Source organism: Phasianus colchicus, chromosome 6, assembly GCF_987193195.1.
Source record: "Phasianus colchicus chromosome 6, bPhaCol1.hap1.1, whole genome shotgun sequence".
Classification (NCBI taxonomy): Eukaryota; Metazoa; Chordata; class Aves; order Galliformes; family Phasianidae; genus Phasianus; species Phasianus colchicus.
The window spans coordinates 4,912,822-4,938,718 of NC_143441.1; the positions used below are offsets into that span (position 1 = coordinate 4,912,822).

At 46.0% G+C, this 25,897-nt stretch overlaps 1 protein-coding gene, 1 long non-coding RNA gene and 1 pseudogene across 6 annotated transcripts; all 3 read right to left on the reverse strand.

Moving 5' to 3' along the window:
• Nucleotides 1-3,416: 3,416 nt before the first annotated feature.
• Nucleotides 3,417-17,338, reverse strand: LOC116241045 (rho GTPase-activating protein 32-like). The gene is made up of 7 exons (XM_090142237.1): nucleotides 17,268-17,338; nucleotides 12,829-12,974; nucleotides 10,428-10,671; nucleotides 9,360-9,428; nucleotides 9,147-9,218; nucleotides 8,954-9,054; nucleotides 3,417-3,491 (listed from the first exon to the last, which is right to left on the reverse strand). The coding sequence occupies exons 2-3, from the start codon at nucleotides 12,914-12,916 to the stop codon at nucleotides 10,466-10,468; spliced, it is 294 nt and encodes a 97-aa protein (XP_089998363.1). The 5' UTR covers nucleotides 12,917-12,974; nucleotides 17,268-17,338; the 3' UTR covers nucleotides 3,417-3,491; nucleotides 8,954-9,054; nucleotides 9,147-9,218; nucleotides 9,360-9,428; nucleotides 10,428-10,465.
• Nucleotides 12,949-25,897, reverse strand: LOC149917384 (uncharacterized). Of its 5 annotated transcripts, XR_016467608.1 has the most exons (8): nucleotides 25,660-25,897; nucleotides 24,736-24,849; nucleotides 24,283-24,371; nucleotides 23,757-23,795; nucleotides 20,394-20,524; nucleotides 19,366-19,449; nucleotides 18,053-18,115; nucleotides 12,949-14,351 (listed from the first exon to the last, which is right to left on the reverse strand). It is a non-coding gene; the product is annotated as an uncharacterized LOC149917384 (long non-coding RNA). The 5 variants fall into 5 exon arrangements; XR_016467610.1 differs by lacking the exon at nucleotides 24,283-24,371; XR_016467611.1 differs by lacking the exons at nucleotides 12,949-14,351; nucleotides 18,053-18,115 and adding an exon at nucleotides 18,125-18,820.
• Nucleotides 15,159-18,046, reverse strand: LOC149917385 (uncharacterized; annotated as a pseudogene).

The following is a 25,897-nucleotide window of genomic DNA, read 5'->3' on the forward strand; positions in this document are numbered from 1 at the left end:
GTCATGTATTTTTTATTTATCCACATCTACTTGACTTCTTCAGTATGAGGGCATAACTAGGCAGGTGGTAGCTAGAGAGAGAAAAGGGTGAAGATCTGCTTAACAGGAACAGGGATGTTCAGAACTGGATGGAAATTACACCTGGACAAACCCCCCAAGTTTTCACTTTCACGACAGAATTTTTGCTGCTTCTTAAGAAACAAGGCTAACAGCACTAAGAAGCAGAAGTGATTGGTTGATCATACTGATTTCTTAGCTGAGGAGGTTACTGATAATGATACAGGTTTTCCTTCACAGATATTTGTACTTTTTTTGTAAAGTAGCAAAAGAGAGCAATGGACAAGCTATTATCCAAGCATGACCAAAGCCTGTAGACTAGAATAGTTTACTAGGAGGGGATCAACACATGGGAATTGCTTTGTAGCTCTCTGAACCTGAAGAAACACGACAAAGACAAAAGTGCAAATATATATATAGATATTGAAAATCATTATTTTGCAGGTGTGTGAAAGTATTTTTATGAAGCCATTTATGACTTAATTGCCATTAATGAATTAGGAAATAAAGGTCAAAGCAAAAATTAGAAGCCATCACTGGATGTGCTAGGACAGCTTATTATCCTCTGGGTTTTTAATGTTCACTTAATTTACAGTCAGGTATTTCCCAAAGTGCTGAACACTTGTTAGAACAGAAGTTTTGAGTCGTGTGGGTACGAAGCTCATTATGTACCAAGGATCTGGATGTGAGTGGGTGGGTCAGTGTCACCAGTCATCTTCTGAGGCCTTGGAATACACGGGTGGTTGACAGTAATCAACATGAAAGTGTTCTGCACGGTGTCTAGGGTGCAGTGTAAGAGCGTGCTACTGCAAGTGTGGATTTTCTGTCAGCACCAGCATTACAAACACGTATTGCTCCAGGGACTAGTCTTCTGTAAGTGCATATACCATATCTAAAGGCAGGTACAATTTACTCATTACAAAAGCAAAAGTGTTTTCCACTAAAAAAAAACAAAAGGAAAAGAAAATAATGATTTGCCAGTGAGGAGAAATGATATGTAAATAGAGAAATTATTATTTGGGATGAAGCTCTTGAGGCTAAATGGGAAAAAAAAAAAAAGTTGATAATTTACAGTCTTAGATCTTCACCATATTCTGAATCTAAGAATCATAGAATTGCTCAGATTGGAAAAGATCATCAAGTCCAACCACAGGCTAACCACCCTACCCTAACTCTAACAACCCACTGCTAAATCATGCCCCTGAGCACCACAAATGGTTTGTAAACACACCCAGGGATGGTGACTCAACCACCATTTTTCCTGATATCCAGCCTAAACTAGGATGTCTTCTGCAACCTTTACAAATGCAAACTTCTTAGGCTACAAAACCTGCACCCTATAGACAGTATAAATCTTTTTCTTAGCTTGGAACAGAAGTAGGCAAGACAAAAAAAGGTGAAATTAGGGTTGGGAAATAGGGTTGTTACTGAAATTTCCAGCATCCTTTCATTCAGTGCTGTGACCTTCCAGATAAAAAGCTGCTTGCTTTGGAAAGCTGTGTGGTTTAAGAAATGAGCTCAGCTCTTTCACATAGGTATTGACAGCCCCCTTGGATATCAACATCAGCCTGAAAAATGATGTCAACTTCATATTCTGAAGAAGCACTATATGCCCAGCAAGCAGGATCTTTAGGGGAAGAAATATGAAGTCCTTCAGACAAGGAGAAGCTTCCTCACTCCCTACAAGCACACAAAAGGAAACAACTACACTGAACCCATGGCAGATGGAAAGGGTCTCCAGCATGCTATGATGTCTGGCAAAGCTCATTCAGACAACAAGCTACGGCAATAAATTATTGCTGCTCTCCTTTACGTGGGGAAAGCTACACGCCACCTGCACAGGGTCTGGAGTGGGGAGAATGCGAGTCCTCAGACCTAATCCCAGTTCTTCAGCTAAAGGATTAAACTCAAACAAGGTTTGAACATCGTGTTTGTGGGCACTGCTGAACAAACAGTAACCGTGGAAGGTGGGAGAACGGCTCTTCAACACATCCATGTGTTAAAGTGATGTGCCCAGTTGGTGGGTAAGACTCTGTGTGCCACCTGCCTGGCACCAAAGTCCCCAGCAAACCATGCTCAGACATCTGACTGTGAACCGGAGTGAGAATCAGATCAAGCTGGTGACTGACAGGTGCAGACAAGCTGTCAGCTGGAAAGCAGTGATGCTGACTCCAGCAGAGCACGTCTCAATATATTACAGTGCGTCAGATGTATTACAGCACCTCAGTGTGCGTAGTTTAGGAGCACAAAGGGCATTTGCCTTTTAATAATGTTTTTATGAGCTGCCTGAGTGATTTGCAAGCAGTTCAGTATCCACCGCTGCATACCACTGCTGCTGTATTTCTTAGAAGACTGCTTGGACAATGCAAGGGAGAAAATGACTGTGATCAAAGTGAATTTACAACACACAATTGCATTTCTGTGAACAATCTGCACAGCCAATACAAATAGGCTGGAAAAAATCGATTCAACAGGATCCATCAAAACAGAAATAAAACAAAAGAGCCTTGTCCCAAAGCAATGCTTCCGAAACAATACCCCATGAAGGTATGCTAATAAATAACTCTTATTTGCTTTATAATGTCGCCATAAATGTGAAAGGATCTGCAAAAGGAAACATTTATGAGTTCTTTTATTGGACCTCATTATGTGTGAGCAACATTAAAAACAAACTATTTCCCTCTTGCTCAGGACTAAGTTGATCAGCCTGAAATGTCACAAACAAATGGACTGCCTGCTCTTGCAAGATACCATTGTGTATTTTCAATCATATTTCCAAATTCTTAAACACTCACTCATTAATACACCATTGCATTTTCAAATCAGTACTTTCTCAGGTCACTTTCAGCAGGTGATGCATCCACAACCCTTTTCATACTTTGCAGAAAAGTTTTTCAAAAAGAGAGTGACTTTATAAATTCACTGGCTTGCTGAACTGATACACTCTGTTGCTTATGTTATGTCTTTTTACTTTTAGTAGGTGCCTAAAAATGTTCACATCTCTCCTTGGTTGACCAGTCTTTGCTCCACAGAAGCCACTGTGATCTGCAGCGAGCTTTTCCCTCTGTTACATTTCTTCTGTGAATTGTAGCTAAATATGAAAGTTCAAATTACATTCACTACTGCAGAAATCATTCAGATTCCAGTGGAACTTTTCCAGGATGGCACTAGGAAGATGTGGAAAAGGCACAAGTAAACTGATTTTGCTTTTGGATTGTGTTGTTGGTTTACACTCTCTGTGCTGGTCAGTCTCATTGAATGACCTGCAGGGAGAACCCAACTTTCTGGATGTTCATCTCCATCACACTCAGACCACTTTGGTCAGGAAGAGAAGCAGGATGTTGGGAAAAGACTATTACCTGTATGTTTTTAGCATGCTAGGGGTCACTTTGCGCTGAGATTGTGAATTCAACCTGCTGCTGGTGGGCCGACCCCTGAAACAACAAAAAAGCAAACTGTTAGTGCTCCTATCATATTAGTGCTTCTGTCTTCTCCTTAACCAAGAATGATTTTTTGTATCATTGCTGAGTGTACTATTGGATCACGCAATCACATGATTGCATTTATTTTTTAAATGTTCTATCAAAAATGAATGCAAGTAATTAATTGATTTTTCTACTATTCTTTCTGAAGAATTAAATGAACCTGTAGTCACACAGTTGCCTAGCAATACAGGTGAAGAAATGCAGCACACAGAATACATCCTGGTTAAAAAGGTATTAAAATATCAAAGGCAATGACAAGCTAGGGTGTGGTTATGAACAAAGGTTGATAAGTGGTGTTTTCAGGAAAGAGGTTGGTGTCATTTGGCCTGGAAACAAAACATCAGTGAAAGAACACTGGAACCTAACATGCAAGCCCCCAGCTCAGTGGGGAGAACTGAAGACACTAGCATTAATCAGGATGCTGGGGTTTAGGGTAATATATCAGCTAAGCTGATCCTCAATACCAACTTTGGCCTTAAAATCTGTGAATCCATCACAACCCAGGCAGTGTTGCACCCTTGACAGATGGTAAAGCCTGAAAGTTTCAAATGATTGTGTGAGGTTCAGCCCAACATCCCCCAGCATGCAGGCTGGCTTCTTCAGAGTGGGAGGATTGCTACCAAGCTTTTATGAGCAGGCTTTTGGGTGTGCATTGCATGCTGCAGCTCCCACCAGCCTGGGGTTCCCAAACCACCTGGAGCCAAGCAGCCCAATGGCATTTCTTCTTTACAGCACCTCCTGGGCTTAGCAAAGAGGTTGTAACAACAACAACAACAACTCTATAAGTGCTTTTCTTTTTTTGTTGCCATGGAAAATTTGCTAGTTTAAGAACAAATTGTATGCAATATTTTTTTTGTTCTCACGGGAAGAGTGCTTTCTTTTATGTGATGCAGGCTCCTTTAAACTCTTCCTGCACTTGGTGGGGTGCAGAATATCTCAGTCCTAAGAGATCTCAGTACTCATCCTTCTCCACCGCAATGCATGTTACCCCTCATCTGTCCTACAGCGTGCAGAAGCACAGCATTCCGCCACCACTCAACACAGGATGGCCAGAGGCTGAGCTGCAGTTCATTGTATAACACAGGTATAAGGAGTCTGGGATGGCTGAAGGACTACATCTGTTTCCCCTCATCACATTTACTGAAGCCCAAGTGGTTCAGGATGCTTTTCTAAGACTGGCATGCTCATCTTGATGAGCACCCTGGTGAGCACCACCTGCTTCCAGCAGGGCTGGTGCCATGGACAGATGTCTTTCATGGAGCCAAAATCGTGTAACCAGTTGCGTATGTTCAATGGAAAAAGGAGGCAGTGGTAAATTCATAAGAATGCCTAAGAAGGCATGTTCATCACAGAAACTTCCTGGAATACACACATGCATACATCAACCTTTTGCACTTAGCTGTTCCTGGCAGAGCTTTCCTGTGTGCAGCTCATAGGAATCTTGTAGAAGAACAAAATGACTTACAAAACTTTGTCACTGGTGATGACCCAGAAACTGTCAAAACAGCTCTGAGTGAATCAGTGGCAAGTAGCACGTTTTGTTTATTTTCAGAGTGCAATGCTCATCCCCCAAAACCATTCAGTCAAGAAACAAATGAGTTATTTACCCTTTTCACAGAATCACAGAATCTCCAAGGTTGGAAAAGACCCACGGGATCACCCAGTCCAACCATCCACCTATCACCAACAGTACTCACTAAATCATGTCCCTCAGCACAAAATCCAAACGTTCTTTGAACACCTCCAGGGTCGGTGACTCCATCACCTCCCTGTGCAGCCCATTCCAGTGCCTGACCACTCTTCAGAGAAGTAGTATTTCCTAACGTCCAGCCTGAATCTCCCCTGGTGAGTCTCGAGTTTCAAACATTATGTTCACCTGTGGCCTTGAAAATATTATTTTGGAAAAAAAAAATAAGGTCAAACATGTTCTTTAGAAAATGTCAAACAATTTGTACTTCATTTTTTTAATTATAAGCTTAATTCCTAACCACGAGTTATATTAAAAAAAACATTTGAAAGAAGCCGCATTCTTTAAGGCTTCTAACAAGATAAACTGGGACAGTTAAATATTTCATACTCACTTTGCAAATACATAATTGACCACAGAAATTGCAAGATGGAGAAGAACTTCATCTACCATATATACTTTTTAATCCCAGCACTTCTGCTCTATGAGGCACCAACCAACCAAATCATTAAAAAATGTGAAGATTGCAAGCTCAAAGAAAAGAAGCTGAGAAGTTACAACAGAAGGCAATACATAAATATTTCACCATTTTGAGAAGATGTGTATGACCAGTGTGCCAACTGACCAACAGCAGTCAACAGTACTGCTTAAATAAAAGACCAGCTCTCCCTGTCTGTTGAGGAGCCCATAAGCCAGGTGTAAGCAGGAACACAAATTTGCTTGAGCTCCTATTCTTGATCCTTGAACTGCCATTCTTCACCAGGCAGCCTGGCAGAATCTCCTAGCTGCTGGCTGCTGCAGCAATTAAAACTGCTCAGCACTTGAGCACAAGCCCACCACAGTGTTTCCTGTCTCACAGTTTCCTGCTCACCCTCAGTATCACTGGGCATGTGCCCATCAGCTCTTCTGTCCCCAGATGGCAGAACCTCTGCTGGCTACACCAGTTCTGAGTTCATATCCAGAGCTAAAGTGAAAGCCATCAAGTACAGCATTGTGTTCTTGGTAAGTATGGAAAAAAAGCATGCAGCTGGCAGCTGGGGCAGATGCTGAAGTTAGGGATCTCCCTTCATCACCAGCAAATAAAATGCATGAGGTGGTTCAGCGAAGGAGTTTTACTCAGACCTCTGACTTGCCTTCTGACCTTTTCCTCTGCCCTCCTATGACTGACAGGATCCTATTTTAGGCACCTGATGTATGCAGTGATATACACAGCCCTCCTGCACAGAAACGAAGTAAAGGAGGACACTGCCTAAAAGGAGCTAAGGAGGAGCTCACTTCCTCCTAAGCCAGGCTGCTAAAAGACCTGGCAAATGAGTTGTCTTTTGGGTTTAGAGAATACAGGCAGTACCTAATCTCCTTCATTAGGGCAGGAAAAGGAAGGAGAGGGAAGGGAGGCAGAGCAATTGAATTTGATGTCAGAAGCACGTTGCCTGCAGAGGTGGGGAGGACAAGCTCTCCTCGCCCAGCCAGGATGCAGATGACTCAGTGCAGGTGTCCTCCATCTCCCAGGGAGGTGACAATATCCTGATGAATTTAGGAGGCTGACATTTAATCTCAATAAATAAAGGCAGCATTACACAGCACTTGTGATTAGCTGACGGAGACAGACAGGGAGCTATCAGAAGCTGTTTACTCCCCAGGGCACTGCAAGAGAGATCACTCCTATTCCCAGTCCTACATAAAACTCAGATTGATTGATACTGTGATAAAGGCTACTACTAGAGGTGCTTAGTTCACTGGTTAGCTGTAGTGTCCTTGGACATGAGAGATGCTGCTGTGATTCATGGCTATCAGAAATCCAAGAACACCTGCTCTGCATCTGAACTTACCTTGTGGCCATCAGAGAAAGACTGTGCAAGAAACACAGAAACAGTCACTACCACGATGCCTCCAGATGGCAAGAGCTCACCTAGGTGTTCAGTATTTCAGAGGACCTTGATAATATCAGGCTCCCAGCATCTCTCACTGTGTGAGAAAGTGAAGGCACATAATGCTCACGGATTTCCCTGAATCCACCGATAGTGGGGGATCTGCAGCCAGTGCTATGACCCACACACTGACAGGGCACACTGTTGTTACTATGGGCCCTGTGTGTGGACACTACTGGGTTGGTTACTCCAGAAAACAGGATTTCTTCCTTGCACATTCACTGAGCACCCAGCTCAGTGCCCAGCACATTGGCAATCCAGGTGCCTATAATGCAGCTGAGGGAACTGCCTGCCTCAGCATGCTCAACACTCTTTGTGAGAGCAGTTGACATCGGCATTTATGAGACAAATTAATCCTGTATGCCTGCAAATAAAGCAAAACCCATGGCCTCTTTTTCTACCACCTCCAAACAAAAGCTACGAATGACGCAGCCCTCTCAGACCTGTTTCTCCAACAGCAGTAGGGCAGTCATAGAGTCTCCCTACATTCCCTTACTACAGGGCACCTCCAACCAGCGTGCAAAGTGGAATGTCAGCCTGCTGTAATTTAGAGTGAAAGTGTCATTCCAGTGCTTCTGGGTGCCTAAGAGCCTTTTCTTAATGGGTTTACAATCTAGTCTAGGTAAACAGGTAGGCATACACAAATCTTTGCACGTGCCAAATTCATCAAAACCTTTACTAGGGCATGATTTACTAAAAGAACTGCAAACTGAAATAAAGTTTAAAGGAAAATTGGAATTTGAGGTAAAAAAGAGCAGTTAATGAAGGTGCTTAGTTTAGCATTAATCATTACCCCTGCTGGGACCAGAACACAGAAGAAGTAAGGGATGAAGTTTATCCTGGGCTGTGGGTAGTAGAATCCCCAGGTTGGACCAAGAATGCAGCACCAAAAGGATTCAGAATAAAGCAGGGAGCTCAGCTGGTTCGGATCAAGCAGTACTCTCTCAAATCCAAAGACATGGATGACCTGATAGCTACCAAAACAAAGGAGGTAATGTGTAACATGGACAATTAGCTTACTAAACTTCCTCAGGCTTAATGGCTATTGACTTTCTCCACAGAAAGCCCAAGTGGCACAGCCACAAGTAACCCATTTGCAGTATGGAATCGCTGCGGGATCCCCAACCCTAGGAAACAGCAAGAAAGGAAACAGCCAGACTGGAACCTCAAACAGCTGAGGAGCTACAGATTTTCCTAAGGATGACAAGGTGGTGCCGCCTACAGCCATGGAATACTGCTAAAGCCCCTCTATGCCCTTTTGAAATCCTGTCCAAAGGTCCTCATACAGGTTGAGGAAGACAAATATGAGGAAGGCTTAACTGTGGCAATTAGACATGGACTCTGTTGTTGGTGCAGAACAAAAAAAGACCTTTTATTGCGGGTGATGAACTTGAACAATGTGCACTTGGTCAAGTGCCTTATGAAACGTGACCCTCTTGCCATATTTGGCAGTGCTGGATCTTCCCTCCTGCCCTGATGTAGATGGCACGGGAGCTGGGCTCGTCCCTCTGGTGCCATTCCACAGCACCCAGTCTGTGTTGTTGTGAGTGTTGGACTGAGGCACGGCTCTGTCAGCCTCATCTCACATCTGCTGTACCCCAGCAGCGTCTCCCAGTAGTCGGTGATAAGGATGTGCAGTCTGTCAAATACTTGGGTGCCTGCCAGGCGTTACATGGAACCACCGCAGCACGGCTCTGAGTGACCCCTTCCTGCTGTGCAGGCTACGGCTTGTCCACACATGAACATCAGACCTCAGCTTCCCATGTCTCATGGTGAACAGACTGAAGTATGCCTACCACACGCTGCCTTCTCCATTTCCTTCAGCAGTTCCTTTAGGAGATGGGATGAGCCTGGGAGTTTCTTCCTCCTTTAGGTTCATCCTTTCCTCTTTCCTGACCTGTACAGAATGTATGAAGTCAAATATCAACGTGCATGAAGTTTTGGAGACCAGTGGTGAGTCAGCGGAGTCAGTAAAGACAAACTACTCACTGCTGGGATTCCAGCTGGGCTCCAGCACAGGAGGAAACGAACAACCGGGCAAAGACAGCCACGGGGGCACTTCTGCAACCAAAGACCCATGAAAAGTTTCACTCATACCCCACAGCATCACTGAAGAGGAGAGCATTAGAGGGAATCGTGCCATGAAATGGCACTGAAATGGGCAGTGAAAGCTCTCGCAGGAATTACAAAGCCATGACTTACCCATGCCATCCGCCAGAGTTTTGGTCCCAGAGCTCAAAGCGGATCCTGGATCACCTGCACCAGTCACATCTGCAAACAAACGCAGGACAGAGCAACCCCCATTAAACATCCTTCCAGGCAGAATGACACAGGATGCAATTAAAGCCAGGGATTCCTTCACAACACTATTCTCTCCCTTCCACACAGGAAGGTAACCTTCCCACTGAAATGTGGCAGCTCTCCCAGTAAAGAAATACTCATGGCTTGACTGTGCATGCCCTTCAAGGCTCAAACAGGCTCAGAAGGCCTTGAGAGGATCTTAAGTAAAATTGCACCCAAGTAAACTGGGAGAGCATGAGCACTTCTGCCTCCAAGGAAACAGACACAACTTACATGCCCAATGCTTATGCATCTTCTCACTCCTTTTGTCTGGCTACCTTGTGACAATAAGCCCTGTTTAGTGTTTATTTCTTATATTTGTATTATTTGTTGAGTAATAGCTTCCAGCACGTGCACCCAAGCAGAGAGCAGTTACTGAGTGAGGTGGTCAGAAGGGCAGCAGCTCCTGGTGGCCACGTGCAGGGGCTTCTCAGCCACAGATGCCAGAAAGGTGTGGGCACAGCCAGTAGAACAGCTCCTGGTGGTAATTTTTGGTCACAGAGCACTGCAGTGTGCGGAACAAAGCCAGCAGCCTGTCCCTTCAGAGACCCCTGTCAGGCGGGGCTGGGGCTGCAGCAGCCCTGCCTTTTCCCAGTCTTAGCAAACAGCAAGTCAGTCCAACAGCTCTGCTTAGAGTAGAACCAGAATTTATTTCAGGCACGTGGTCCTGAAATCTGGAAAACCCTGATGTTTCCAGGTGCAGGTAGTACTGGCAAGCAGAGACATCAGATGGCTCTATACACCTCGTGACCTGCCTGACAGGAAAGGAACGGTGCCATTGTGTGGCTAAACTGAGCCCATCAGGCAGTCATAAGTTAGTGGAGTCCTCAGAGTCCAAAGTGAGTGGAAGTTTGCTACAACACTTCATGCCTGGTTAAGGTAACTTAGTTTCAGCAAGTTTTGCATTAGTAACAACGGAAAAAAACCCACCAAACAATTATGATAGGTGCTGCAAAAGAAACTCCTCTTCATCTTTTGGATGGAAAGTCAATGACTGTGTGGAATTTCCCCTGGAAAGCTGCAGGGCCTTCTTCCACTTCAATGTCTCTGCTGTCTGACACAACGGGAGAGCTGCTGTGGCCTCGTGTCCGTGCCTGTGCCTCCTCCAGGGTGAGCAGCTTGGTGGGAGGAGAAGAAACCCACAGGGACTTGGGCCACAATTCAGAACTGTGTCCTGTAAAGGAAAACCACAGAAAAGATGGAGGATCAGCAAGCAGCAGCACGGCCAACACCGCTCTGGGGGAGGTGCTATATTTTTCTAAGACTTGGTTATCCTAGTCACTGGAGGATGATGTCAAAATAACCATTTTGTCACAGGTATGTTTATGGCAAAGGACATACTCATAATTGAGAGCAACTTACTGTATTTAAGCAAGCAAGCGAAACTCCTAAGAAGTGAGGACAGGTCAGTCAGAAACCTTCACTGCCTTACTTGTATCAAGCTTTGTCTGCATGCAAAATATTGTCATGATAGTGACAGTTTTCTTCTTATGAGGTCTGGGTTTGGTCGCTCTCAGCATCCAGCAACAGGAAACACTGCAAACGAGTGCAGCAGCTACAACCCAGTGTGCAGGTGGAGACCTGAACAGAGAACTGAATCTGGCTGTGTCTTGCTCTTGGCCTGCTTGTTTTTGGAGACAAACTTTTAAACTTCTACCAAAGTAGCTCACAGTGCCAGCTGCTAGGATCTCTGAAGCCTCTCAGTGCAGGGCAGTGCAGGTGAGCATGAGGAGTCTGCTCTAAGAGCTGTCCTTCTTTGCTACTGCTTACACAGCAAGCATTTATATGGCCATTCCCATGCGATAAGAGGTGAGGGAGGGAAGTGTATCATCCCCCTCACATCAATATCCTGGTTGGATCCATTCCTACCACTTCTCTCTTTAACATCACAGCTCCTGGGTAATGTGTGCACAGCCTCATGTGTTTGTCAGCTGTACCTGAGTAGCCAGGCTTTGGGCCAAACGGTATACAGACATCCAACTAGACTAACTTGGGGTGCCTTAAAGCAGGCTGGGGAATGCTGTCCCCTCTTGAAGGCTGGTCCAGGTTGAGATGCTGTGCTCAGAGCAGCCTTGCCAAAGCAGTATTGCCAAGCTCAGCTGATACACTGTGACATTCCCTGACCCTTCTGCTTGTGGGGAAGCCGACAATGTGAATGTCTGAATCACTAAACAACTAGTCAAGCTGATATGCTCCATTCTACAGCCTGGATCATTGTATGGCTCAGGTGCTTTGCATGTCAATTTTCCCCTGGCAGAGCTCAGCCTGCTGTGGGCTGTTCCTATTTAGCCAAGCTAACCCCTACATCCTGCTGACATAAAAACTGCCTTCCAGTAGGAACAAAAGCTGCACTTACAGCAACTGTGCTATCCAAAGAAGAGCAACACTTGTATAAAATGGGAAGCAGCAAATATTCTCAAAAAGCACCTATCTAGACTCCACCAGTGGCAATAATTGCAGTGACTGTGCAAATTTCATTGGAAGGTCAGGGTATCAAAGTAGATGGAACAAACTTAGCACTGCTTTGGAATAATAATTGCTTGTGCTCTTCACACTTACTCATCTAACGTACAGAGGAAACTTTCTTCCTGGTGCAAATCTGTTTCTTTCTACTGGACCATGTGCACTTCTGGTCTTAGCAGTTACTCAAGGAAAGCTGTAGGTTCTGGGGCTGGGCACAAACATGTTGCAGTTATTTCCTCACTCTTAGCACCTAAGCTGTGGCTCATCTGAAAGCCACAACTCTGCAGTGCAGGCAGAGAAGTGGGAAACAGCTGCACGGCCCGTGCAGTCGTTGCCATGCAACTGGACAGCCCTGCTGATTAACCGATAGAGACTGTGAAGAAGAAACATCCAGGAAAGCAGCTGTCAGAATATCTCACATTAAGAGCAAGACTTCTGTTTCTCAGCATCAATGCTAATGAATACCAAGAGCTTTCTTTAAATCTGCTGATTGCTATTTGTCTTCTAAGATGCTTGTAAGGATCAACATTGAGTCATACTGCAAGACAGCTCTCAAGTGGGAAAGCACACAGAAGCATTGAAGAAAGTGATTTTAGAAAGAAAAGAGAGAGTAGGGAGAAAGATTAAGTTACTCTGTACAGACTGTCAGTGTGAGGACATAACAGCAGCAGCCAAACTTTCAGCTGTATATTCTCGTAGGGCTTCCCAGAAAGATACTGGTAGCCACATTTGCCATATTCTTACATCAGCCCAGAAGTCTGTTGTCTCCTCGACAGTAGAAGCATATGTCAAGTATGATCTCTTGGTGGAGATCTGAATTTGATCAAGGTGTCTGATCAAGGTAAAGCTAATGGAGGAAGACACTCACCTGCTCCATCTCCAATGAGCGGGCTGGATTTGGAGCAGAAGAGGACATCTGAGTGGTTCAAGATGAATTCCACAACAGCTGACTGCATCTGCACCTCCACAAAGGCAGCTCTTCCGCTGATGCAGGCAGACTCACTCTGCTGTGACCTGAAAAAAAATAGATGAAGTAAAACTGACAACAGACAGAAGACTGGGAAAACACCTCTGGCTGTGCAAAATGTGTTGATTTTGGAGGGGAGGGTCTACAAAGGCTGCATGTGTTTATTTTGAGGTTTCTTTTCAGCACTGTTTACAAGATATCAAGCACGAGCCCACTCTGGTGCACATCAGCGTGCCCCTGTTTCAATTCTGAATGACACTGGCCCAACACATACTGACTTCTTTTGGAGCCCAGCACGCCTTTTGCGTCTCTGAAAATGATGCAGGGACATTTTCTTCAACATTCCCTTAAGGATGCTTTGTTTACCAACGCTTCAACAAGGTTTATGGGTAATGAACAGAAAAGTACAGAATCTAAGGGAGTGATCTGTGTGACATCTGGGTGCTGGAGCTGGTGGCACCATGCAGAGCAGCAGCACAAGGGCTGTTTGCAGGGAGCTGATCCAACCCCTCCAGGCTGACGCCTCTGTGTCAGCAGTGACTCTGGGGCTTTTCACAGGGGACTGAGCACACTAATTTTGCAACTCATGCTTCTCTGTGTTTCTTCTGTTGCTGTTGCCTTGGTCAGTAAGTAACTGCACTGCATTTATTCTACACCCTGCTTGCAGAGGCTCATTCAGGCAGAGCTGCCCTAACAAGAAGCAGCAGCAGCAAAGGCCACCCACTGAGGCCACGCACTGGTACATCTCCAGCATCACAGCCCGGTACAGCAGCGCCCCTTCCTCCCTGCTGACATACAGGGCCACCTCTGCAAAGGGCACAGGCTCCTGCAAGTGCTCCTTGCTGGGCACAGCCAAGGCAGCTTGGAGAGGAGAGAAACTCCTGTCCCAGCGGCTTCTCTCTTCCCAGCACACAAATGCTGGCTGAGGACACCTCACTCTCTCTCACCCTGCTCTCCCATCTCCTGCTCCTTGCCCTCTCCTGGCTCCTTCCCCAAGCCCCTGCCTGAGATGGACATGCTGTGGCCAGTTGCTGCTCTGCGCTGCTGCAGGCAGATGTTAAACTGGAGCCTGCTGAGACAAGAGAAACAATAGGCAGGAGAGGTGTGAGGGAATGCAGCAATCCCTGCCCAACCCCCACCCTCACCAGCCCACCTGCAGGGCATTGCCTCGGGGCAAAAGCCAGCTGGGACTCAGACCAGCAGCACTGCTCTTACCAGGCTTCCTTCCCAGCAAAGCCAGATTATGGTGCACTCCCCCCTCGCCCTTTCTTCCTTCCTTCCTCCCTCAGTCTGGCACAGGAAGACAGTGAGCAACACTCCTGGTTAATTCAGATTAGTGATCACAAAACTGTCTCACACTGGGAGTCTGAAAGAACTCACAGCAGACCTCTGGCTCAACAGCTGAGGGTCAACTGAGCACATGCCTAAAAACAAAGTACAGCAATGAGTCAATCATCTTACCACCAAAATAGAGAGCAGCACAAGCACCTCTTAAGCTCTCCTGCACAGCAGCAGGCTGCAGGACGAGCTCTCCCCTTGAGCAGGGATGCCTCTTAAGATCACGCCTGCACAGAGATGCTTTCCACCTTGATGTCAAGACACCTTGCTGGTACAGATCCTCAGTAAGTGACTAAAAGTTTGAGCTTTATCAGCTTCACTAAGGTTATATCTTTGATTGTGCACATAGGATCCCTTAGACACAAACTCCTGAACGCGTCTGGGACTAGGAGTGGATCCAGCTGTGCTGAGGAACCTTACCTCTGTGGTTTGAAGAGTTCAGACAGCAATGGGGTTTGCTCTGATCCCCATGACACAGCAGGAGAGCGTCCTGTAGGTGTGTGTGTAACCCTGTCCACTATATGGAAAACAACTAAGTGTATCCAGCCATCTCCACTCTTGTTAAGTCACTTTATATCTACTACAGCATGTCTATGTTCATCAATAAATACATTCCTGCTTCCCCCTTAGGAGTGTATATTGTAGCTGTATCTATCTGTTATCAATTGGTGAAGGCTGCATGATAGCAACTAGGGACACTAACTATTATAAGATTCATGGAGTGAATGCCACTCCCAAATTCTTACATGAATGGGCTCATGAGACTGAGAGCCCATTATAATTAAGAAACAAGGGACCGTCAGGAGCCAGCAAGGGATAAAAGAGGGAAAATGGTATTATCTGTTACATATGAAGTAAGGGAGAACGTAAATGAATGGTACAGGAAGCAGAAACAACAACAAAGATTTATTTACTTCTTTTTAATAACCTACAGATATTGATTTTGCTTGGGTTTGTGCCAGGCACTCAGAACTGTGCCACACACTGTGCACAGGGGTGGATATGGAAATGCATCGTATTGCGTAGCTACAAATCTGGGAGTCTGTACTCTTAGTGAGAAAACAGAATCACCACACATTTGAAGCCCAGAATCATCACAGAATCAAAGAATCTAGAATTGGGAAACAATCACAGAATCTGAAATAACACAACTTACACTCACAGGAGCTAATATCCTCATAGCATCCTCATACAATCCTCAAACTCCAGAATCCTAGACTCTACTAACCCCATAATAACCCCACAGTATTGAATCACATTTTGTTTCCTCACTCCCACACAGGGAAACTTTCTATAGAGCAACCTCACAACTGATGCTGTCAGTCAGCATCACCCAGCACTCCTTATGGAACGGGTTATCTAGAATATCAAACCACCGCCAGTCACAAGTGCTCAGAGGTTCTTCCTCAAAAGATGAACTTTTAACACTGTTTTTCATTCTAATTTGGATACGGGCAGGGAACTGAGGCCCAGACTCTTTATGAAAGGAATCCAATACCACTGTGCCCTTCACAAAACCTCTCCCCTTTCCACAACACAGGGGAATGGGGAAAGGGAACCTTCATCCTGGCTTTCCACCACCCCTCAGGTCAGTCCCGGGGATATGTGGGACCCTCCTGGAGACACTGGGAGCCCCCAGGCTGTGGACATGGCCAAGAGGCACCCAGGGTGACAGAATGAAGCCACAGCTTGGGGACACTGGCCAGGTGCTGGAGACTTTCAAATGGCAGGACACAACCACAGCCTGGGGATACGAGCGGCAACAAAAGGGACTTTGCTCAGACCACTGGGACAACAGTGCCACGCGTGAACACGCTGCCACCCGCCTAGTGAAAGTCATGTCCTTGCTGCAGCTGTGTCCCCAAAGGGCTTTATTTGGTGCCACAAACCTCAGATCCCCTAAACAGGGCAAAACCACAGAATTCCAGACCAAGCAATTGTCAGGAGCTTCCATTTGGTGACAACGTCACTGTGAGGCCAAGGTCCCCACAGGCCAGGTGACCCCGCTGAGACACCGAGTGATCAGTGGCAGCGCTGCTGATGGCAGCATCAGCTCAAGGGGACACAGCACTGGAAATGCAGCAACAGTGAGAACACCATCAGCGACAACCACAACCCTCAAGTCCATTGGACGCAGTGCTGGAGGTTAGAGACAGTGACACTGCAACAACGACGCCAGGAGCTCCCCACGGCTGCCAGAACTGCCCCACCAGTGTTCCCACTCTCACAGCTCCCGTGGATGTCGGGCAGCAGGCGGTGATGGTGGCCACGGTGGCAGACACAGCACGCAGCTCACGGCACACCAGGCACAGGCAGCGCACGGTGGCAGCTGCCTCAGCTTGGGCTTGGCCCAGAGGCCCCCCAGGCCTTCCAGCAGCCGCGCAGCCCCACCGAAACTGCGCCCCAGTGCCTCAGCCATCGCGCCCCGCAGCCGCCCCTCGCCCGCCCCCAGCCGCTGCTGCAGCAGCGAGGGGCCCCCCGGGACACCCCTGGCAGCGGCACTCGGGCCGCACTGTCCTCTTCCTCCTCCTCCTCGGTCTCCGACGCCTCCCCCGGGACCTTCAGCCCCGTTGCGGGGGTCCCGGCCGCGCTCCCGCCCGTCTCCGGCTCTGAGCCGCTCTCCGCGGCCGCGCCCAGCACCAGCGTGGGGGGAAGGGGCACGGCCACGGTCTGCGAGAGGGGAACAAAAGGGAGGAGAACGGCCCCACCGGGCACGGAGACCGCCGGCCCCTTCTCCCGAGTCCCAGGGCAATACCCCGCACAACAGGCCCGTGCCCCCCGGGCCTCGTGAGAGCCCCGCTTCCCCACCCCCTTCCCAGCCCCACGGAGCCCCCAGAACACGGCCCGGCACCCGCAGCTCCAGGAGGACGCCTCGGATTCCCTTCCCAGCCCTACGTGACCCCCCACGCCCCAATAACACGACAGACCCACCGCCCAGCCCCGCGAGGACCCGCGTTTCCTCAGCCCCGCACCGCCGGCTCCCCGCCTCACGTGACGCTCACCACGGCCGCTGCGCGTCGCGCCGGATGACGTCACGCCTCCGCGCGCCCGGTACCCTGACTCGCCCTCGCTCGGACCGCGCACGCGCGGAGCGGGCACCCCGCGTGGCCTCGGTCGTCCAATCATCCATCCTCCCAAGCTTTAAGTGACAGCCAGGGCAGCCAATTGGCTCCGCAGAGACCAAGGGGCGGGCGGGCAGAACTCTCCCGAAAGAAGGGTCGTGGGGGCAGGGCGTACACATAACAGGCGGCAGCTCCATCATCACACCTCTCTTGCAATGCCTTTCCTAGTCACGGAATCACAGAATCAAGGTCTAGGTTGGAAGGAACCTTAAGAATCATGAATCTCCAAGCCCCCTGCCACAGGCAGGGCCACCAACCTCCACATTTAATACCAGCCCAGGCTGCCCATCCAACCTGGACTTGAACACCTCCAGGTTGAAAAGGCAGCAAGGTGGGCCCAGAGATAGAGAAGGACATCCACTACTGCAATATCACACTGCAACCATGTCAGTCATTACTCTCAAAGCGTGCATCAACTAAAAAGCTGCAGTGTTTGAGACCTACAAAACGATTTGCACTACCAGACTAATCAGCACGCATGAATACACATGAAAGACCACAAAGTTCCTCTCTGAAGAGATGAGTACAAGGTCCCTTAGATTACTTTCACATTCACTACTTCTTACTTTGTAATTCTGTATTGTAAAACAAAGAACAACATTTTTCTTGCAATACCAATTCTTAAAAGCAGTTTTACAATGGAGTATGAAAACTAATCCACTTACAGGATGGAGTTGCTCAAGAATACTAGAGTTTGCAGATTCAAAATCAAGCCTCGAATGCCACACCTGAAGAGTTTTCAGGAAATACAACAATAAAAGATAACATTAATAAATAAATAACCCAACACAGTCACATAATTTAAATTGACCTTGAAAGCTATCAGTGTCTAACTACTGTTATTTTAGACTTGTGGATCTCTTTAGCAGCCACCAATTTACTCAGCCAGCCATTATAAACCTTAATTTTTCATAACTATACAAGGGCTGATCCAAAAGGAATGCCTCCTATTTTATAATGCGGGCCCACAACATCACAGGTGGGCACTGGTGGGATGACAGCAGAGGTTGAACCTTCCTGCCAGCATTCAGTTACATTTCGTAGCCATGTGACAGATGGCAGCAGACTTCCAGAATGACAGCACAGCACCTGACATGGAAGTGCACATGAAGCACAGGGGTGTCACTGAACTCCTCCACAGTGCAAAAAATTGCACCCACTGACATTCATCAGTTCCTGCAGAACATTTATGAAGACCAACACGTGGATGTGAGCACAGTGAGGTGGTGGGTGGTGCGTTTCAGCAGTGGCAACAGCAATGCAAAAGACAAGCCACCCAAACAGCCAGATTTAACTTTGTTTTCTTTTTAAACAAGCACAGCATGCAGGCTCTCGTTCAACACTGGAAAAAAAAGCATAGCTAATGGTGGTGGACCATGTTGAATAACAGAGTTTTGTAGCTGAGAATTCACTCTATGTATCTGTTGTCATTCCTGTGGAAATAAACAGGAGTCATTCCTTTCAGAGCAATCTACGTACATCAATGAGCCATCATCCTAATAATGCAGTAATACTAATAGTAGGAACAGAAAAAAAACAGATGCTCAGAATCTCTTTTGTGGGGATGGAACAACAAAACCAACACTGCAGTCAGCTGCAGTTATTCCCCCAGGAATGAACTGATGCCAGTAGAAAGGTCGTGCCCACTTCCAACACTCAAACTATACCAGCATTTCAGAGCATGCAGCCTTGGAATAAACCCTAAGAATAAACCAAATTGCATCTCTGTTCCAGCAATTTTTTTCTTCAATATACATGAATAGACTGGGAGGTACTAATCCTACAAATTCAATTATACCATTGTGTCTTATGGTAAGAAGAAAAGCAGGATGTTTAAGACTTTGTCAGGCACAGAACCTCCAGCACTGGAGGTGAGCAATTCTGAATTCTCAGTGTCTTGTCATAATTTGTGTGCATGCACAAGAAACAGTGCAACTCACTTTACAAGAGCAACCAAGTGTATTCAAGGCATACTTACAAAAGACTCTGAGGTAGAAAGCTGCTTGCTGAGGTGAAGATCAGAAATGAGGCAGGGGAAGCCTGACAGATTGAGAGTGATTGTCTGAATAAAGAAAGGAACAGAAGGAATAGACGTTGTTAGAATCTATCAGACACCAATATTCATTTGAAAAACATACTGTACTCACAACAAAACATTCTACACTCACAAGTATAACCAGCCTGGCTGAGTGTGCTGAGATGAAATAAACAGAAATCAGAAGAGAATAATTGCATCTTAGTAAAAATATCTGTGATTTCTAGTCTGAGCAAATTAATTTCACATACAAAAATTATTTCCAACATGAAGTAACCACATTTCCAAAACAAATTCTACCCATGGAAGATTACAGAATTATACTAAAGCACATTTTAAAACATCAGTTCTGTGACAGACAGAGTAAAGAGACCAGAAAGAGAAAGTACAAAAGGGCTCCTCCCTGAGGAATAATTAACTACAGGAGGTAGAGCTGTTTGTTGGGGTTTTTAGTGTGAGTGAGCAGAGAAGAGGGATGTGACCTCAGGAAAGTCTTCAGTAACACGGAAATGGGAAGAGCTGCCCAGGTGTTCTGAACTGTTCAGATGATGTGGCAGCCATTTTCTTCAATGCTGTTACATATGCAGTAACGAGCAGAATGAAAATTAAGGCATTTGCCTTCATCTTAATGGCACTGTATGTGCCACCTCTCTGCAGAACTGCGGCACAAACAGCACAAGGCTACTGAAGAACAATTGCCAATCCACGTTTTCAGAAGACAGCATGATGAAATATTTCCCTTTTCCCATGCACAAAGAAATGCTGACTCAGGCAACAATCTCAAGAGGGATAAGAATACGGAGGTACTTCATTCTATTTTCTCAAACTGAAAGGTATCAAATGTCTGCTTAAGGATAAAATAAAATGAGCAAAAAAGAACATGGAAAGCACACTAACCTTGGCAGGCACTTCAGATCAAAATGCTCTAATAGCAGTAACTATAGCAGGCAGTAGCTTATTTCTGCACATACCTAGTGGTCAAATTTGCTTGCTATTAGATCTTTCTGCTTCCTATTGAACTAAGCCTTCTTCTTCTTCTTCTTCAAGGTATTCATCAGACTTTCCACAGAACTGCTTTCACGTTTTACAAAAAATAACACACCTAGAAAAAAAAAGACTCAATAAAGGTCTGTGACAATACAGGGATGCAAACTTCCTACCTGTCACACAAACAGGTGCAGCGCCCACCTTGAGGCTCTTGTGCTGTCACTGGCACACACTGACAAAGGGGAATCCTTCATAGCAATCAGCTGCTGTGTTACACAGTCATTCTGGGAAAATGGTTTGTTGTGTTTGTTGTTCATATGCATAGCACTACATCAAGTTAGTACAACTATCTACACCTCTTTCTCTCCACCACACCGTAGAGAAACAAACAGCTTTCTGGCTAAAAATAAAAATATCTTGCAATGCAAAAAGAATTTTCCCAGATAAAACAAGGGAAAACAATCCAACAAGCAACCTCCCTCCTTCCCCTCAACCCACCATCCTTCCCCCCACAGAACAGACAGAACAAACCCACAGGAAAGGAAAAGACAGCAAATCCACTTCCTGAACCAACTCCCAGTGTTGAGAACTTAATAAAGAAAAAACAATACATTCTCTGCCTGTATCACCACAAAAAGCTGCACATTAGATGAAACAAGTAACTGAGGGTTACAGCCTCCAGCTGTACCTCCTAACCAAAGCAGCTGGAAGAAAAAGTTAAAAAAAAGTCTGTTTGCTAGTCTGTTTTTTAGACTGGAGTCTCAGAAAGTTGTATAGATAACAAAACCTTCACACCTATTCTTTGTAACTGGAGACAAACAACCTGAGAGAGACCTTAAGAAACATACAGCTAGGTTAACTTTATTATGTTCTTTTCCTCCTGTGTTTTTCATGCTAGTTCTGAAGAACAGCCCCTTTTTGAATATATCTTCAGAATCTGAACGATATCTGAACTCAGCTGCATATGCCAAGGTGAAAACGTAACTAAAAATGCCCTACAACTTCCACAACCTTTTTCTCATAGCGGTTAAGGACAGCTGTCCTCACACTTCAGCATTTCTGAGTTCAGACTGACAGAGGAGAGCTGCAGTTCCTCTCTTGTCCTGATGCAACAGATGACTGTCTAAGGTACTGTACAACACATCCCTTACGCACACAGCTTTAAAAGCTATCAGCAGTGCACAACACTTATGAGCTCACGTTTCTGCTCACGCTGGTTTGCTTTTGGATCTGAGCCCAACATCCTGCACTGCTCCATCGCTGAAGGTACTGCAGTATCCCACAGCCCACGGTTCCTGCTGAATTAGTCAGGCTTTTGGCATTGGTTTTGTCCCAGGATAGAGAGGCCTACCTATTAAAAGGAGCACTTATCACAAAAAGAAAACTCAAAGCCTAGAAGTACAAACAGCTGCAGTAATTCCTCTCCTCCAAACTGAAAGTGAAAAGCACGCTTGCTGTAGAATAATACCAGTAGAACAGAAAAGCTTGCATTACAGATCAATCTGTAATATACTACAGCATTTGCAGGAGTACAAGATTATTTCTTCAGAACACAGCAGCATAAGTAAACCTAGCTTTATGTACGTCACACCACCTCCACAGCTTGCTAAAGCAAAGCTTCATTCTGATATTGACCTTGGTGACCTGTAGCAGTAACCTTAACGTGCTAAAGGTGAAGCAGCGCAGTCTTGCACTGCCTTAGGCCAAGCTTTAAATATTTATTATCAACAGCAAGATACAGCACAAGGTCCCAACTGAAACATGCAGCTGCATTTACGGCTCAGCACCCAATTCAGCTCTTTTGCACACCTTGACAACAAGCTCAGCTGCAAAAGGCACGCTGGGTGGGCTGCAAGAGCTGCAGAACAATTCACTGACAGTAACCAACACAGAAGCAAAGCTCATTTCCTTCACAAGACCTCCTCCCTAATGAAGACCGCTGATAATACAAAGGTAACGAGCACATCGTACACATTTCTATCCAGAAGTCAGTAATCAGATGTAGTCTACCTCTGCAAAACATGACTGCTGTGTGACAAAACCCACAACAAGAAGATTAAGTCAGCTGGCTGCATACTTCCCAAACACTGCACTGCTATCATAACTAAATGGGAACTGAGAATCCAGACATTATCATAACAAAAAAGTAATCAAAGCCCCAGTGAGCTTCTGGATCTCACCAGTTTCTCTGAAAACGGAGAGCTCAATGCCTAAGGAAGTTTCTTTATACAATTCCTGCTTAGCTGTCCTGCTATAAACTTTGACCATAGATCAGTTTAATAGACTGATCACACACCCTTACATATAAATGAGGATAAAGTGTTTCAGAGGAGAGCACTCCCCCTTTTCAGGAGCAGGCAGAATGTTATCTATGCCAGCCTCGTGAAAGACACTTCAGTTACAAAGGGTTTTTCCCTCCTAGCGTCACATCACATTTAACTCTTGTACACCATTTTCTGAATTATTCTGCTACAACTAACCACTGAATGAAATAGTTACAGATGCTGCCAAGGACAAATAACACAGCTGACCTTATACAGCATTCAAAACCTAAAAGAATTCTCTAATAGCCGCTGACTGACTGATTTTAAGCAGAAGGGACCCAATTTCTGCAAAGTTGTGCGTGGAGAGGAAAAAAAGAATCAGCAGTTTTCTTCACACTCAGCTTAACCCTTATTTTCTTTTGAGAAGAAATGCATTTCCTTCTTAGCCTCACAGCAGCAACAAGGACACGAATAATGAATACAGTAGAACTTATATTAAGATTCCACTTCAGCATAACATAACTCAAAGAGAAGTGAGCTTCCAAAGAGGGGTGTGCAGGGAAGGAAACAGTGACAGCACAGTGTTACCTGATGTGAAGTACTGTCTCTTTCCAACTCATGTTCTAAATGAGGTATTGACTTTTGCACAGTTAAAATACAGAGCTCTTACTTTATGGAAAAAGTAAATCAGACCATGAAACGATAACCTGGAGCCATACATCAATAATTAAAGGGCATCATATCCACTGGAACTTCACTTGAGAATCTGAAGGAATTCTGGACCTCTGACTTATAAAATAAGCTGCTTTCCAGACAGTAAGAAGATGAATTCATACGGTTCAACTGCAGCTTCCTTTAAAATGCCCTCCTTAGCATACACTGACTTACAAAGTTCAAAATAAAAGCTTCAGAAAAAAAAAAATCCAAGGATCCTGTGTTCCTGTTAGCACTTCATGCCTGCAGCTACCATGAGAGGTCAGGAAGCAAAGAAGTCATCAGGATGAAGGTTTCTTCTCTAGAGAAAAATCAGACAAGGGAACTTCAGAAGCACATTTCACTTTTAAGAAGGAAAAACAGACATACCTTCATCCATTTGCTATGAAATGCCCCTTCATTCCATATCTATAAAGCAAAAAGTAAACAGAAGTCAGTATCTGCTGATATACAAAGTAGTAGTGCATACACATAAATAAATATTTCACCTTCACTACTGAACTTTTTTATCAGCCCTCCAGGGAAATAATCTGTATGAAAATTCAAGGCAGGTGCTTATTTCTCTCATCCTTCAGCCCACAGCCTGCAGCCTTACTGAAAAGAATACTCATGCTGTCAGAGCTCTCTACAACGCTTGGCTTGTCACACGTTGTATGCTATTAACATTGTCTCTACAGCTTGGCAGACAATGCTTTTCACCACAATTTCACTTCAAGATGTGGTCATACAGAATGTCAGTAACAACATGAAAACAAGACATTACTTCAATACTTCACATGCAGAACTTATATTCTACTCTAAAAGCACAGCAAAGCAAAAACTCGTGTCAGACACACACCTCCCACCCCACCCCTCCAAGGTCCATTTCTCAAGCATCTCAAGCATCATGCCTTACCAGAGAGCAAGAGTGACACTGACTGAAACAGTCAGTAACAGGAAGGGAAACACTCCAGAAGTGATGGACATTGTATGTACCTTCCCACACTGCAACAGAAAGGGCAGACTTTCTCAGTGGGATGGGAACCGTAACTTGAGAAGCTTCACTGCAGACAGTGAAAATTCAGAAATGCAGCCCTAACAATAAATCATTTATATTCACCACTGTGATCAGGTCTAAGCATTAACATCCTTTGACATGAGAAGATCATCGCAAAGCCACTGCCTAGGATGCTATGCGACTTCAGAAAAGCACAAACAGTCTGCGAGAAGCATCAATGCAAGCATACCAAGTCCTAGAGCATCCCTACCTTGTCTAGTGCGACATAAAAACATCGGTCCGTTAAAGTAATTAAGGGTCAGACGTGTTTGTTAGAACAAAGAGCATATAAACCCTAAGGCTTGGATTTACCAATCGGTTCAATTTTGAGGTTCCTCTCTTTAGCTTCTCTCATCAGCCACTGCCCACGGCCTCAGAAGTCGTTCTCATCATCTCCATAGCCCATCTCAGAGAACTCAGTGCCATCTAGGAAGGAGACAGACCTTTTAAAGACTATTATAAAATTATAAAATTCTCTGTGTTGCTCACTGCCACACTATGCAGGCAGGCACACCGCTCCAGGTGGCTCACACATCCTTTCCTCTGTACTTCAAACCAAAACGAGCAGCGAAGGGAAGAAGCAAAGCTGCCACTCTTCATTCTCAGTGTGTTAACTTAGCATAAACGTTTGGGGATTTTTCCCTTTTTTGGGGGAGGGGAAGAACTCTGTCTCTTGCTATTTTAAAAATGGACTACGCTTTCTTTTTTTTGCAGCAGAATGTGATTAGCTGTTGGGCATTTTCTATTCCTAAATACAGTAATGCTAAAACCTGTATTTATGACAGGTTTTTGTCCCAGCAACCACTGAGAAATTCACAGCATTAGGACCATAAGAAAAATAATCACCATTGAAAGTATAATTAGCAGATAACGTCCACGTGGTGACGTACGGGGGCAGAGAGAGTAAGGGAGAAAAAAAAGCAGCATGAATTGAAATCCAGTTCCTTCTCAGATTTTGCTCACAGCGATCACAGACGCACTTTTACATCACGGGATGGGGGGGGGGGGGACGAGAGCACCGCCTTCGGAACGCGAGCGTAAATTTCCTTCACGAGTCTGCAAACACCAGCCGTGATATCTCTTGTGCCACGCGTGTGGCTGTGTGAGGCTGCACATCTCAGTGAAGGGAACACGGACGCCGTAACGCCGTTCGGAGGACGCTCGCTCTCCCCCCCCACTCCGTCCTCCCCCCCCCACAGCTCTCCCTCCCCGCCCGCGCCCACCGGCCCCGCTCACCCCGCTGCCGCCGATCCCGGCCCTCCGGCACCGTAAGCGGCACCGACCCCGGGAGGCCCGGAGCCCGCAGGAGCCGACCGCACGACACAGCCAGCAGGAACGGACAAACCCGGCGCGCCGCCCGGCACCGCGCCGCCATCACGGCGCGCCGCCCGCCACGTGACCGCGCGACCCGGCCGCCCCCTGGGCAGGGCGGCCGCGGGGTGAAGCTGGCGGCCGCCATTTTGAGAAAGGGCAC